The 15,999-nt window shown below is 43.8% G+C and overlaps 2 protein-coding genes across 2 annotated transcripts; both read right to left on the bottom strand.

The window, feature by feature from the left end:
• Window positions 1-231: 231 nt before the first annotated feature.
• Window positions 232-3,163, bottom strand: drd5a (dopamine receptor D5a). The gene has a single exon (XM_080424218.1). The coding sequence runs from the start codon at window positions 2,954-2,956 to the stop codon at window positions 1,514-1,516; it is 1,443 nt and encodes a 480-aa protein (XP_080280344.1). The 5' UTR covers window positions 2,957-3,163; the 3' UTR covers window positions 232-1,513.
• Window positions 3,164-8,004: 4,841 nt separating this feature from the next.
• otop1 (otopetrin 1) lies at window positions 8,005-14,362 on the bottom strand (the record flags this gene model as incomplete). Its single annotated transcript, XM_080424244.1, has 6 exons — window positions 8,005-8,389; window positions 9,313-10,220; window positions 11,892-12,022; window positions 12,616-12,674; window positions 13,284-13,420; window positions 13,972-14,362. 6 exons carry the CDS (start codon window positions 14,360-14,362, stop codon window positions 8,219-8,221), a joined length of 1,797 nt encoding a protein of 598 aa, XP_080280370.1. The 3' UTR covers window positions 8,005-8,218.
• Between the last annotated feature and the right edge of the window lie 1,637 nt (window positions 14,363-15,999).

Genomic DNA, 15,999 nt, shown 5'->3' with positions numbered 1-15,999 from the left:
CCCCCAGTTTGATATATGGACCCCCCATTTGATGCCTTTTTTTCATCTCTGGGACCCCAATCTATACACTATAAAATCCTACGTCTCAGTGTACAAATGGAACCAAATGGACCTGTAACTGTAAGGGTCCATTTGGTTCCATTTGTACAGAGTTACAGACATGTAAAGGTCCAATTGGGAACCCCCTCAAGTGACCCTGGGGGTCCCTGGACCCCACTTTGAGAACCACTGCTGTAGACTATTATGAAACACGCTGGGGAAAAAATGTTTTATCCACGTTCCACTCATTCCATCCAAATGTTCTAAATGTCCAATTTTTTTTTAAACAAAACTGATGGATCTCATGGCATTTGTTTATTTTTTACGTTTTCTAGTTTTGTGTCATCAGAGAGACACTATTCCTCAGTGCCCATGTGCATTATGTGCAATCCACCTTCAGGTGAGTTTTGTGCTCCAGGGTCCACTTTGATGTGCTCTTTAATACTGCATTTGGCATAACATGAATTAAACGCCATACAAATCTTGCAACCAACCAGATGTTCCGCGGTGGCAACCCCTGATGGGAATTAGCCGAAAGAAGATGATAAATCTCGCAACACATTCCCTTGTTGTCAGAAATGGTTTTGGACTGTCCTCAGACCCAGAATAATAGGCAATAAGGTGTTGAAAGCTTGCATTGATTAAACTGTCATGGTTCTGTTTTGTAAGGCTACCTACCTTCGCTTGTCATAATTAGAGTCAATGGAAAGGTGGGCACTGGCCTTGTCAAGGTTATGAAGCAGCAATAGGCCCATGTTTCAAATCAGAACCATAACACGTCACAATAGAAACGTTTTCCTCTTAATGTGCCAAATAGATGGACATGAAATAGGCCTACTGCGCTCACACAGTCAACTATTTGTGCGATGAGTAAACTCTTTTTAAAACATTGTGCTTCAAATATACAGAAGCAACCTCATGAACAAATGACTTCACTTGTTCACTATACAGTGGCTCTCAACCTGTGGGTCGGGACTCCCAGGGGGATCCCCACATGATTTTGGGGGGTCCCCAGATGACAGTGAAGTGACAATTTAAGGACTTTTTAACACCTCAAAAAATAAAGAAAATAAAAAGTCCATTGCTGCATCAAAAGTAATCAACAAATATACTATAAAAACTGGTCAAACATTGGCCAAATTGTCAAATAATATAAGAAAGAGGCAAAAAATAAATGTAAAATAAATCTACAAGCTCACAATGCCTCACAATGCAAGGCTTGTGAGCTTGTAGATCTGCCATTTTCACAATATTTATCTGTGGAACCGAGTCAAACAAAATGTAATACCTCAACTCCTACATTCCAAGTGCTTGTCAGGGTGGGGGGTCCCCAGTTCAAATATGATTATTTTGGGGGGTCGCGGCCCGAAAAGGTTGAGAACCACTGGCCTATAACACCGATACGTCACTTGTTTTACAACGGCACAACAACATCACGTTAAAGTATAGCCATAATACACGAGATGATATAAAGTCAGTGATGTAATCCATTGCGTGTGAACGGTGACATCCTGTCGAGGCTTATGTCCGCCTCGCAGTCATCCAGGTCACACACCGAGTCCGTGCCATTGTCGTTGTTGTGAGAAAACTGCGATAGTCTGTCGAACGTCTCTTGGTCGTGGTCGATGCACTCGACCACGTTGGGCATCATGTTGACGTACGCGTTGACGATCTCCTTGTGGATGAGAGAGTCTTGGTTGTAGGACACCAGCTCGTTGCTGATGTTGACGGTCTCAACAGGTGTATTGGAGCAGAAGTTGCGACAGCCCAGGAGGCTGGCGAACGCCTTCCTGAACTCGGCGTTGAACGCGTATATGACGGGGTTCAGGGACGAGTTGGTCCAGCCGAACCACACGAACACGTTGAACGTGGTCTCGCTGACGCACGGGAGACCCGCGTCCCCGTGGTCCGCGGCCCCGGCCGGCCGGTCGCAGAACGGCACCATGCAGTTCAGGATGAAGAACGGCAGCCAGCAGCACACGAACACGCCCATGATGATCGACAGAGTTTTCAGAACTTTGGTCTCCCGCTTGATGGAGGTCTTCAGCGTGTTGTGGTGCTGGTACTCCAGCCTGTTGCTGCTCCTGCAGCTCTGCGCGTGTTCCGCCGCGCGCTCCAGCGAGGCTATCCTCCTGATCTGGATCTGCGCGATCCGGTAGATCCTCGTGTAGGTCACGATCATGATCGCCACGGGGATGTAGAAGCTGATCAGGGACGAGGATATGGCGTATTCTCCGTTGAGGCTCGAGTCACAGTTCTCCTCCACGGGCGCGCTGCTGGTGGAGGAGTAGTTGTTATCGCGCACGGCGATCAGCTCGCCGTCGGTGGCTTTGTGCCAGTTGAGTTGCACCGGGATGAACGAGATGAGCACGGACAGGGTCCACGTGAGGCTGATCATAACGAAGGCGAGCCGCTGGGTCATCTTCCTCTCGTAGCGGAAGGGGCTCGAGATGGCCCAGTATCTGTCCATGCTGATCACGCACAGGTTGAGGATGGACGCGGTGGAGCACATGATGTCGAACGCGACCCAGATGTTGCAGAAGGCGCCGAAGGGCCAGTACCCGGCGACCTCGGCCACCGCCTTCCACGGCATCACCAGCACGGCCACGAACATGTCCGACACGGCCAGCGACACGATGAAGATGTTGGTGACTTTGGAGCGGAGGTGCCTGAAGCGCAGCACCGCGGTGCACACCAGGATGTTCCCCAGCAGGGTCCACAGGATGAGCAGGGACAGCAGGCAGCCGGTCACCGTCCGGACCACCCACTCCCTCCTCAGGGGGTCCGTCTGATCGGACGTGGCCTCCGGGTCGGTGCTGTTGTTCCACATGATGTCGTCTCCTCCTCCCAGAGACACCGGGACGGCGTCGCTCCCGTGCGCCGACGATGCGCGGTATCTGGCGGGGCTCATCTCCATGTGTCTCCCCCCTCTCCTTCAGGTGGAGTTGCCGTCCGTCGCCTTTAACGCGCTCTGACGGACGCGGTGACCAGCAGCACCTCCTCGCCGGAATGTGACCGCGGCGGCTGCGCGGTCCTCCGCCGCCATCCTGACCTGGAGAAGTCGTGGGAAACGGAGCGAAAGACAGACGTGGAGCGCAGGGTTAACGATAATAAGGCTGAACCGAACGGAGAGTCCGGCGACGCGCTGAGAGGCTGGAAGCACAGCAGCGCGCGTTGACGAGCGCATGTTGTATAGCTTCGCCCGTCCGACCGTCTCTAACTAACTAAACCCACCCTCTGCCCACAGTGATGCTGCCGCTGACGCTATTTGCGAGTTATTAGTTAGTGGAAAAGGGGAGGGAATCCCGGAGCACTCCAACTCGCGCACGTGAAAGCGTGCGCGACCGCCCACGCCACGCCAGACGCGCCCCCACAACACCGCAGTGTGAAAATGGGTTGTGAATTACAGGTGGCTGCAATTCGGAACTAGCCCCTGTAAAAAAGTCCAAGCTTATCACCAGAAATCTCTCTCTCCCCCCCCCCAACTGTTAACTGTAGGCCTACATATTTTTTATTTTTTATTACTACTCGTTTATATAATGTTTATGCATAGTATTGTATATTTTTCTGTCATTAAATGTTTCGATGAATTGAATACACAGGACCCCAATGGAAACAAGCCATATAGTGCTTTCTAGGGTTTAATCCTTTTAGCAGACCTTGTATAAAACTTTCTGTGCTTTTTTTTGGCAAACTGTTAATAAAGTATTCAATCAATCAATTACAATTTAGAACAATTAGAACGGGTACACAGCTTTGCATGTGAGGACACATGGATTGATGGACATTACAAACTGACAGTGTCACTGTAATGGAAAAACTGTAGAACTCTGTTTTTTTTCATCAGCATTAAACAGCTCACTTCTCTGCAGTAGCCAAACAATAATCACAAACACAACGTTTTATTGAATTAAACTGCATGTTTTTCGCCCCCCAAAAAAGGATTTCGCCAGTGTGCTTTGTTTTGTTTGCAGATCATTTCTTATATTTTTTCTTTTCTTTCTTTTTGAGGCATAAACAATGTCTTAAAAGTCCTTAAATTGTCACTTCACTGTCGTCTGGGGACCCCCTGGGGGTCCCGACCCACAGGTTGAGAACCACTGAAGTAGAAGTAGAATCAAACGTCAGTGCTGCATGCTCCGTCTGCGGAGCTATCCGTGGTGCTGAAAATAGGAGGGGGAAAAAAACGCTTGGATGCACTTGTAACATATTAGGCCTATATCAGTCTCAACTTTATTAAGGAAAAAAAAACTCAAACATGTCTAAAGCAAAATAAAAATAAAGAAAGTTGTGTGTGTGTGTGTGAAGTTCTGGTGACAGCCTATACCCGACGAGCCTATATAGTCTATAATGTGTTTTGGAAGCATGAATGACGCACGACTCACGAGCAGTGGTGTAAAGTAACTAAGTACATTTACTCAAGAGTAACTCAAGGGTACTCAAGAGTATTTCCAGTTTACGGTACTTGTACTTCTGTAGCTACTCCACTACACCTCAGAGGCAAATATATAATATATATAGGCCTACTCAGTAACCACTTCAGTCCACATTTCAGCCATTTGAAAAAGCCAATCTACAAGCTCACAATGCGTCGCCATGAGAGGCATTGTGAGTTTGTAGATCTGCTATTTTTAAAATATCTTTATATATTTTATACATTTGAAAATTTGTGAAAATACATTTTGATACCAATACTTTTGTACTTTTACTCAAGTCAATTTTGAATCCCGCGGACTTTCACTTGTAACAGGGTGTTATTGCAGTATTGATATTTTTACTTAAGTAAGAAATGTGAGTACTTTTTCCACTGGGTTTCATTCATATACACCGCCCTTACCTCTCCTACCCCCAAACCCCAGCCAGCAGGAAAATGTTAAAATGAGTCACACATCCGCACGCATTGCGCGCCTATAACATCTGTGCCAGGGCAACACGACCACTGTTTCCGGCTCTGGAACGTCAGAGATATTTTTAGTTGTGTCTACATGCCTGTCAAATCGTTCTGACACTCATGTCAAAATAAACCCCGAGCGTATAGTGCCAAATTCTATATAGCCTAATAGCCGAATCTGCAGGTTGTGTCAGAAGCATGTTTATGTTGTCAATCGAACTGTTTCATGGAGATGCTTAACATTGAGTGAACTGTTTCAGGTATGTGGTTATATTGGCCATGAAACCTTTTCCTAGCTAAATGGCCTGTAGAGACGACAGTCGGCAGATCTCAGATTTGTATCTGTTTACCCTGCCTAGACAATTATTTAGATATTATAGCTCTTTAAATACCCTTAGAGATCGGTTTCACTTTTTACTAAAACAATATTCAATCTCTGAAACGCATGTGCATTCACAGATCAAGTAGGCATATTGCTTTTTTTATTCTATCTATTAAAGAAAGCCAATATGCATAAGGAAAATGAAGACAAATGCCATTCCATATATGCCAATATTATATACATATTATACAGGCTATAGTCAATATAGTATCACATAGCTACTGCAAATCGCCTTGAATTGTCTGAACCATCTCCTAAAACGTGGCTACATGGCGCCATCGTGCGGTAGAATGATCAACTAGGCTTACTGCAAGTGCCTATTCTCTATAGGTTTTACCGTTCACAATATAACCCTATTGAACAAGAGAAATCATCAGTGGACAGCAATTCATGCATTATCCCAGAGGTCCTCAACAGGCGGTCCAGGACCCGTAGGGGGCCCTCAGAGTTACTACAGGGGGGGGGGGATAAATCTTTGTGTGATAGGAACTTTCTTTCACATTAACTACTTGAACCCTAGCATCCCTATTCTGAAGGGGAACATTAGCCGAAAATAGCAGATCTACAAGCTCACAATGCCTTGCGCTGCTAGGCATGTGAGCTTGTAGATCTGCTATTTTCGGCAAAGAGGTTTGGTGTAGAGGGGAAAAGGAACAAACGAAGTACAGAGCCAAAGGTGAAGTTTACGAAGTATTAAGGGTTTAAGTGGTTAAATGTCTGAAATAAACAACACAACACTGACACGTGAAAACACAATATGAAAGGTTAAATACGCAACACAGTTGTATACAATATGTAGTGGGGGTCCCTGCTTCATCTCTCTCTCTCAGCTAAGGGGTCCTTGACCTGAAAAACGTTGAAGACCCCTGCATTATCCTATTGTTTTAGGGAAAACCAGCTTGTAGGTAATCTGACCATGTTATGACATCCACATTGAATGAAAAAAGGACAGCTATTCTTTATTTAAAGCAAAAGGTATACATTCACCACTATAGTACACACAATTTCTTATGAGCACCAACATTCATTACAGTTTCACAAAAATCGTGTCATCACAGTGTTTGTATGTTGATTGTAATCAGCTCTGCAATATTTACAAAAGATGATATAGTATTGCTTTTTTTTTTGCACCTATATAAAAACAAGCATTTACCACAAGTTGGCACATACTGAGAAACATAGCACCAGGTTGAGAACTTTCGGAAAGTCTAACAGACCAATCAGAATACACAGATTTAACATAAAATTGTACAGTACAGCTGTTTGTGTATTCCAAAACGTAAATCAACAGCTTCACAGAATGGGATAATTTCAATGCTGATGGTTGAGATGTAAACGTCTTTGGTCCAGTACAGGAGTATTAGTGGTTGATCTTTCTCACTACTAGCATGCAATATGTCTGTGTACCACAGACATTTGACGAAATATTATCCCATTGATGTTAATACAAATATCTTACAATGTTAACCGTGGATGTCAACATACTGTAGCAGGTTTTCAAAGTCAGGCGGGGAGGAAAATGTAAAAAAAAAAATGTAAATAAAATATGTTTATATACAAATTTCATTTCAATTCAATTCAGTTCATAAGATTATTGTGCCAGTTTAACAACTTTCAACCTGGCATCCCTATTTTGGGAATGCCAAAAACTTCCAAAACTTTCGCTCACAACATGAAAGCTTGTAGATCAGTTATTTTCCACTATTTTCATTGTTGTTGTTTTGTTAGTATTTTTTTTTGGGGGGGGGGGGGGGGGCTGTAACAACTTGACTGCAACAACTGTCGATTACAGTGAATCCACAGTTTAACAATTGTAGCAATACTAAATTAATGTAATGTGCAACAACGTATCAGAGGAGGACTGATATTTCTGGGCAAAACATCTGCCATATTTACATTTCCTTCTGAACACAATTACCAATATTATGAGAATATTGGTACATAATACAGGACATAGAAGATATCTAATTGTTTGATGTGACAGAAAATAAACCATCCACCTACAAGGATGGGAGCATTGACAGAACTTAAATGAGTGAGAGAGACAAATACAAGACATAGTAGTGCACAGTTCTGAGAACAATTGTCCAATACATGTAGAATATTATAAGCATAGTGCTGTGCTAAGATGATCATCACTAGCTTAGTAATTCAAGTACTCCATACTAATCCACTGAACTACTTGAACTACTAAGTGAAGTAAATGAGAACGTTATCCATACACACTGTACACATTTCAAACATAAACACAGCAACATTCAAAGGTGTATGCTGTTGCTCTGCTGGCTTTGTGAAATACAGTACTATTCCTTTCTTTTTTCTTTTTTTTAAAACCAGGAGGTGTTTGAGTGGTTTGGTTGTAATATATGAATTTATAACTGAGATGTGGTTACTTCCTCTGTATCACGTATGCAGCGTATCTCGAAGTATACTTTCAGTTGCCCATGTGAAACAGTTCAAGCTTGGTTGATTTACTGCACAATTCAAAACTTGGCATGTAATATATCATATGTAATGTATACTGTACATTTGACTTGATGCACCTGTCAGGAACCCATTGAAATGGAACGGCAATACAAAGTGACGGGGCCTCTTTTTTTTGGGGGGGGGGGGGGAAATACTTGGAAGACACAAAACGACCATTTTCAATACCATGTGTTATGCCTTTTTTAGTTTAGAGAAGTAATTCTTAAGAGGAAGCTTTTCTAAGAGGTTCATTTTCTTTGGAAATCCTTAAAACGAGCAATCTGCATTTTGCTTTCCTGCACAACTCTCTTCCACGTCTAAGTGTGAGTGCCCCTTGACTGGTTGACTTGTGCTGCGAAACATGTTCCCAGCAGCCAATAGGGAGGGACAAGTGTTCCTGTGCGTGCTACTGAACATGGTCAGTCTCCTCTTTGCTTTGATCAGACCCTGCGGAACACCTCAAAGAGGGAGGACACTGAATGCATGTGGTAGAAGAGGTTCATGGGAACAGCAAAATTGAGAACTGTGATCCATATGCTGAAGCCAAATGTTTCCTGCTCCAGTCCATTATCGTACTGTGGCCGGCAGCCAAAGGCAGGGAGGATCCACAGCTGTAATGACGGAAAAACATCAAATCAAGTTAAAGCCCAGCTCATCTACTTGTTTAACTCTGACAGTGTGAAAACAGACTCAAGCACTTTGACTGTGTGGTAGTGAGTTACAGAATTATAGTCAGAACCTATGAAGTCAGGCAGTGTGTGACAGATTTTAAGGGGTAATAATGCATTTATATAAGATATTGATACTATCAATATCTTATGTAAATATATTCTTGACACAAGAGAAGTTGCATTCACTCTCAAGTTCTACACTTCGTTAAATGTCGGCAAATCATTTTATTTAAATGCAAACAGTTTACTGTCTGAACAGTGAACTTTAATTTGTAACTTAAATGTGGTCTAAGTGATATTTAATTGGTAAGAAATAAACTTTTTGATTAAGAAGTTAAAGCTTCATATTCCGTCAGTAATCATTGCAGTGTCAGTGTTTTGTCAGTAACGGGTAAATACATTTTCAGTTCGGGACACCAATTCTATTCAATCAGGACTCAGGAGAGACTTCGATGACTTCGATGACTTCGATGACTTCGAATTGTACTAGCTAATCCAGCCTGTATGAGTTCTCTCTCCTGAATGTATACAATTGGTATCCCGACCTGCAAATGTATTTCGTGTTTACTAAAAGAGCTGGAGAGACTGAGACCCAAGTTACTGAACAAACACTCTGGAGCAATGATTGTTCTCTGAATACAGTTATTTAACACAGATTTTAACACATAATTATCACTTACACCACCTTTTAAGGGCATAGGACATGTTGCATGGTTGCAATATTGTAATGTGTCTGTGGACACTTTTGTATGTATTGTGTGGTTTATGTTAAATGTGGTTATCTGTGTGAACACCTCTCGTATGTATTATGTGGCAACAAACGATGAAACTTATGAAAAAGAAAAAAATCAAAATAGACTCACCGAGACGTTGCACATTAAAAGGAAGACTGCAATGTTCTTCAGGATTTGCCGCTTGACGCTTGGGGGCTCCGTGACTTTGTTCCCCACCGGCAGCGGCACCTCCGACGGCTTCCTGGGGCCTCTGTACACTTGTCCGCTTTCCTCCTGCTCGCTCTCCATGGTGACACAGGACCGGTCCTGTGTCTCGTAGGCCCGGTTGATGATGCCGTTGTACGGAGGGGCCAGGGAAGAAGTCACCGAAAAGATCTCTGGCGTCGCCGGCAGCTCGGGGTCCTCCCGCTCCCCGTCCTCTCTCTGGCGATACAGGGACTCGATGATGAAGAGGTTCTGGAGGTACTTCTCCAAGACGACAAGGAGCGAGTACATGAGGTTGGTCCAGCGGTAGGGCGGGCTGCTACCGGTGCACAGCGCGGCCACCACGCTGCACCAGGACATGAGCCAGGAGCCCACGGACGAGCCGAACAGCAGAGCCGTGTCCAGCTGCCGCGACGGGTTCTTGGTGCTGTCCATCGGCATGAGGTCTATACGGTAGATGAGCAGGCCCAGCGCCGCAGCGGAGCACATGAACACCAGCATGACGATGCCATAGCAGTAGAACATCGAAATGGCCGACTGCCGCATCTGTAGCGACTCCTCCACGTGGATGATGTAGACCACCAGGACGCCGATGGTGCTGGCCAGGGCCAACAGACCCATGATGGGGCCCAGGACCAGGCCGTGGGTCTTTGTGGCTGGCCTCTTCTGGTTAGAGGAGTGGTCGATGGTCCGTCCGATGTTCTTCCACATGACAAAGAGCATGGCCGAGACGAAGATGTGGTACTCGATGTTGAAGGGATAGAGATAGTAGAGGCTCCTGGAGAACATGGTGCACGCACTGGTAGTGCAGTTGCAGTGAGGCTCCGTATGGACTGGAATGCAAAACAGAGGCGTGATTGCATGACAATACTAAAATGATATAAAACATTCCACTTTCTTTCCCTCCTCCAACAGCATCCCCTAAGCCTATGGTCTAATGAAAAAAATGATATGACCTACAGTATCAACCCACCACAACACATCAGTAATATAAACAAGAAACTTGAATCCTTTATTTGTCAGAATCAGAATCAGAATCAGTTTTATTGTCACATCACAGGTTTACAAGGTAAAGATGTCCTTTTATCAAGAGCTGAGTCAATCATATAGAGAATTAAACAATGTCTCCAAGACTCCATTGATATGTTTTTCTTAGACGAGGTGGGGTTACCCATTTTGTTTACGTTTGTATTGATATGTAATGTATGCTATGTATGGTATGTCTTGCTGATGAATTGAGTTGAGTACAATGGAACACAATGGAAACAAGCCCCTTGGGGCTTTTTGTGTTATCCTTTTAACATTTGTCTGTACTGCCATACTGTTAACAAACATGTTAATAAAGCATTCATTCAATCAATCAATCAATCAATCAATCAATCAATCAATCAATCAATCAATCACTGGGCCTTTAAAGTAGGGGATGGTGTCAGTGTTAAACTCCAACATTGTTTGTTGCTGGTGGATCCCTGAAATTTGAGGCCAGAAAGCATTATTGTCTTTTGCATCAAAAGGTATTTATGTTTTACACAGTTTGGGGATTTCAGGGGGAAATTTAAGTTCTTGGCATTTGTAAAAGTTACTCTATGATCTCTCGCTAAACTAAATAATGAATCTTTATCGAAGCTTGACATGTCTTTTCATGTAATGGTCTCATTCCTGAATTACACTCTATTAAACATGATCTCCTGTGACTTTATGTATACTGCTGGCTGTTATCAGCAGAGTCTCCATATGTCTTTGGTTAACTACTAACAAAGAAAATTCATAAAAGCAACACCAATGCCTTTCAGACACTGACAACATAATGTGCTTTTGTACTTGCTCAGTCCTGTTGAACCACATTACAACACACACACACACACACACACACACACACACACACACACACACACACACACACACACACACACACACACACACACACACACACACACACACACACACACACACACACACACACTATAGTAAGGCTGCCCCCTAGGGACCATCTCAACAAAACCCAGGTCCTGTGTATCTCCCTCCCAACACCGCCCCTCAAAAGGCACTACCATACCATGCTCCTGCTCCCTTTAATTAAAAAGGGAACAACAGCCAGGACGCAGCCAGCCACGCGGTCAGCCGGATATGAAGGGGAGCAGCCGAACCCCCCAACCCCTGGCTTAGATGTATCAGTTACTGTAATTGCAGCGCCCTTGGGAGTAGCCAGCCTCGGACAAAGCCGTCTGAGGTCGGAAACCGGGGAGGGTGGGGGGCTTGCCAAGGAGGGCGGCAGTGGTGGAGGTGGTGGTGGGTTGCTGTAATGTTGCGCGTCCCTTGAAACCTAATAGAGGGACGCCCGACACAAACAAGCCCTGCCGGAGCTGGCGAGCTCACCTCCCTTAGCCCTCGCGGCCCTCCTCTCCTTCCCCTTCTCTTTCATGCATTGAGGGGAGCTCTCAAGTGGACTATTGTACTTTCCTACTAAGTACAAGCCAGCAATCGACCCCTTGGCCCTTGCTTACCTATGGTGAGGTTTCCGTAGCCCAGGGCAGAGAGCCTTCTCTTATGGATGTTCAAGAAGTGCACAGCCTCCGACATCACGCCGTTGCACCACAGCAGAAGATTGGTGAAGACGGCGTGGATGACACCGAATCTGACAGGGGAAACAGTCATTATTAACCATTTAACCCATTAAGACCTAAGGTCGATTCTATGAATGCCTTCTAAATCAGTAGTTCTCAAACCTTTTCGTGTCAAGGACCCCCAAAAGGATCCCCAGAAGAGAAGATTTGTGTTAAGGAGTAGTTTTGACGCATTCCTGAGCCAATAGGCCTAATCTGATGACCGGCTGCGCTTCCGGCGCTTCCGACTCAAAAGAGACTCTTTGAGTCTCCTACCGGAAGCGCAGCCGGTCATCAAATCATTGGCTTAGAAATGCGTCAAAAACAAAAACAAACTCCATGAATTGTGTCATGGTCATGGGGTGTGTAATTGATAGAAAATAAGTAATTTTTTGGGTGAACTACTCCTTAAACCGTAAACAAATGTCTAGTTCAGAAGGATATAATGGTATGTGTCAGTTCATGGCCGACAGATTTGATGCACGCTGTGTGGCCACATGAATGCGAGGTGTTTGCATGATGACAGTGACATCAAAGCATAATGATCGATGCAGGCAACAGGAGAAACAACACTCGCTGAATTCTGAATTTAGGCATGTCATGGTCACAGTCACACGTTTCTTACCTCTCAAACGTTTCAAAGGTTTTGATGATATCCTTGATGTGAAACCAAAGAAAATGCACCTAAGATAAAAGTACGGAATGAATGCATGTGCGTTAAAATATGTGAAAGAGAAATAATTACTCCAACTACATCTCTATAATTACATATTTTATCACCACTGTAAACATGCCCAGAAGAATAACAATTACAACATGATATGTGGTTACACTCAAATCACAAGGTCTATATATTGTGCAGTGGTGGAAAGTAACTAAGTACATTTACTCAAGTAGCCTACTGTACTTAAGTACAATGTTGAGGTATTTTTACTTTACTGGAGTATTTCCAATTTTCAATCATTTTACTTCTACTTCTCATAGGCAAATGTTGTACTTTTACTCCACTATAATCATTTAAAACTTTGTAGATTTTTATTATTATTACAAAACCACTTATTGGCATACATACTTTTTCAAATGATTTTTTCCCCACATTTTATACATTTGAAAACTTGTGAAATTAGTACTTTTTTACTATTTTATACTTTTGTACTTTTACTCAAGTGCATTTTTGAATTGAATTTTGAATGCCAAACAATGGCAATAGGATATTGATAAATGTGAGTACTTCTTCCATCACTGATATTGTGAGAAGTTTGGAAGTAAAGTATAGGAGGATGGTAAACTTACCTGTGCTATGGTGTGAGTTGCATGGATGACAGGGTAGACCCCAAGCACAGCCGACACACACGACTGATAGCCCACATAATACCCAATACGGAACGCATCCATTATCAGTGATAGGAGAGCAAGCAAAGATAAACCACCTGCCAAGAAAAAATAAAGAACATATTCATTATCACTGGAGCAATGAAACTAAATACTCCAAATTAAGCACATGGCTGCATCACTACTAAACCAAATTGTTTTGTTCCCCTCATTTGGTTAGCTATAGGCCCTGAGCTTTCAGGACAAAATAATTGAAAAGTGAAAGTTTTGTTTACTTTTCAAACATTTCCTCTCACATCGATGAGTAATTAAAAGCATTATTGGGGCATCTTTTTTGGATACTGTTGGTGTTGGGCAGAAACCTTGTAACTCCAAATTTCAACTTTTTTAGTTTTTTCGTAAATTAATGTCCTAGGCTACTTCATCAAACAAGAGCACACTGTAGATCGGCTATTTTCATTATTATGTTAAATCGTTTAGAAATATATATAGGCTATAATACCTATACAAAAGAAATGGTTTGGGACTTACAAGGTTTCCAACCAACAGCAGCAACGTTATAATGGGCAAATCAACATTTTACGCATGTAGGCCTACTGGTACTGAGTGCGCAAACTTGTGCCAAAAAAAAAACCCAGCCAAAGCTCACTTCTTATCCAGCATGTCGTGGCGTGCACGTCCTTCTCCGTCAGCCGGCGGCTCTTCTTCTGCCGGTCCTTCATCAGGATGTACCACAGCATCCACATGAGCTGCAGGATCATCAGGCAGGTGATGAAGGACAGCAGGTGCTCCTCCTTGACCGTGGGGCCGTGGTGCGCGATGGCCAGCATCAGGGCCACGCCAATCAGCAGCACGTTGGTGCCGTACTGGCCGCTCAGGATCTCCGCGTTCTTCCGCGGATAGTGGCCGTCCGACCAGTTGAGCCTCAGCTTGGCGATCATGGTCTTGTCGTTGTGCTCGGAGCTGCCGGACGAGGAGGACGAGCTGTGGCAGTACTTGTTCAGACACATGATATCCAGGCCACCGTTCGAGTCCACCATGATGATCGGCCCCCGAAATCTTTTTAAGAGTCCCCAACCACCACCAACGCGCACACACAGTTCCCCACCAAAAAGAGAAGAGAAAAAGTCAATTCCGTGGCGCTTATAAGTGCATTTCAGGGGAGGCCGGTGGGTGCGTAACCCGTTGCCACAAGGTGGCGATTCAGTCGGATACGCGCCGTGCCAAACATGCTCATTCAATCCTCATGGAGCTGGCTCAGTGCTCACAGCGTACGTTTCAATGTCGCTTGTTTCTGAGAATGGATTTATTTGATGGATCATGCCGTTGTCATCTTGTATCACACTCACCGAGCCGAACTGAAATATCTTTATATCTCGATCCCGTCCGTATTCCGACTCTCGCTGAGTCACTAGAAAATGAAGGATTGTGTTTCAGTCCTTGGTGATCCTGCAACCTGCAGCCTTCCTGATCCTGGAGCGGACATGTGTCGCTGGAATGAATGAATGGGCTGGATGTGCCAACGATTCATTGAGGCTAAAGACAATATAAATGTATCATAAAAAAAAACTTTGTTTACATTAAGTTAAAGAAAACATGTCTCTGAACACTTGCTATGAGTTTGATTTTTTTTTTAATAAATAATTGACCGTGATATTTTAGAATAGCGGAATAACTGACCCATATAGATGGGAACTATCGACACCCCAATAGGGTTGGTTGTTCCAGTGCGCTCACCATGTCTAAAGTGAAATTGTGGCTTTTAGGTTTGAGATTTAAGTAAAAGACACGACCAACAGTTCACAGACAGATCCAAGTTATTAACTTTACATTTGTTGTCATAATTGAGCAAGTATTTATTTAGTAATCGAGTAAAAAGCAAAAAGGGTCACAACCTACCCCACCCTCGGCCCTCCCCTATAGCTTCCACTCTCAGATCCACTTAGCTCTCTCCAGATCCAAGTTTGGTTAAATCCTTTCAAGTGACTATCGAGTGTCAGGCCTATATAACATGCATGGCATTTCACCAAGGTGAGATTTGTGTTTATTTGTTATTTTTTTTATAGGTGTGAGTTGAGAGCAATCGGCCTGACTCACAACAAGAACAAGCGCTCCAAACACATCTTTACTGTATGTCTTCTTGTCTCACCGTCTCATTGGCTCTCCTGTCTTCGGTTCTTCTTTCGTCTTTTTTTCCACTTTCCTCGTTATGGTGAAAGACGTCTTGCTTCTCAAGGGTGAAACAAGCGAATCACATTTCATTTAGTCCCAATTCACAAAGGCTTCTTGTGAGTGGGCCCACCGAGGCAGAACATGTTAGCCATCCAAGCGCAGCGTGTCCATGGACATGCCTACAGGCCTATAGCCAACATCTGCTTTAATGTATAGCTCTGCCTATATATGTCTATAGACGAGTTAAATCAGTGGTTTTCACAGTGGGGTCCGGGGACCCCGAGGAGTCCTTGAGGGGGTTTCCCCAACGAAATTAGATAATAATAGCAATCAACATCACTTTTACCACTTGAATTGTATTTTATGCTTTGGTTATATATATTTTTTAAATACTTTTTGAAAACTCTTTTGTGAAAGATAAACGTTATCAAAACATTTATGGGGGGCCCTGGCAAAAACATGTTTTCTGATGGGGAGTCCACAGCCAAATACATATCAAGTTGGG

This window comes from Gymnoscopelus braueri, assembly GCF_963280865.1.
Source record: "Gymnoscopelus braueri genome assembly, chromosome: 3".
NCBI lineage: Eukaryota > Metazoa > Chordata > Actinopteri > Myctophiformes > Myctophidae > Gymnoscopelus > Gymnoscopelus braueri.
This window is presented reverse-complemented; position numbering and strand designations above follow the sequence as displayed.

Bases quoted from the DNA above. Each gene is read 5' to 3' on its own strand.
- drd5a (XM_080424218.1), bottom strand. From the start codon at position 2,956: ATGGAGATGAGCCCCGCCAGATACCGCGCATCGTCGGCGCACGGGAGC.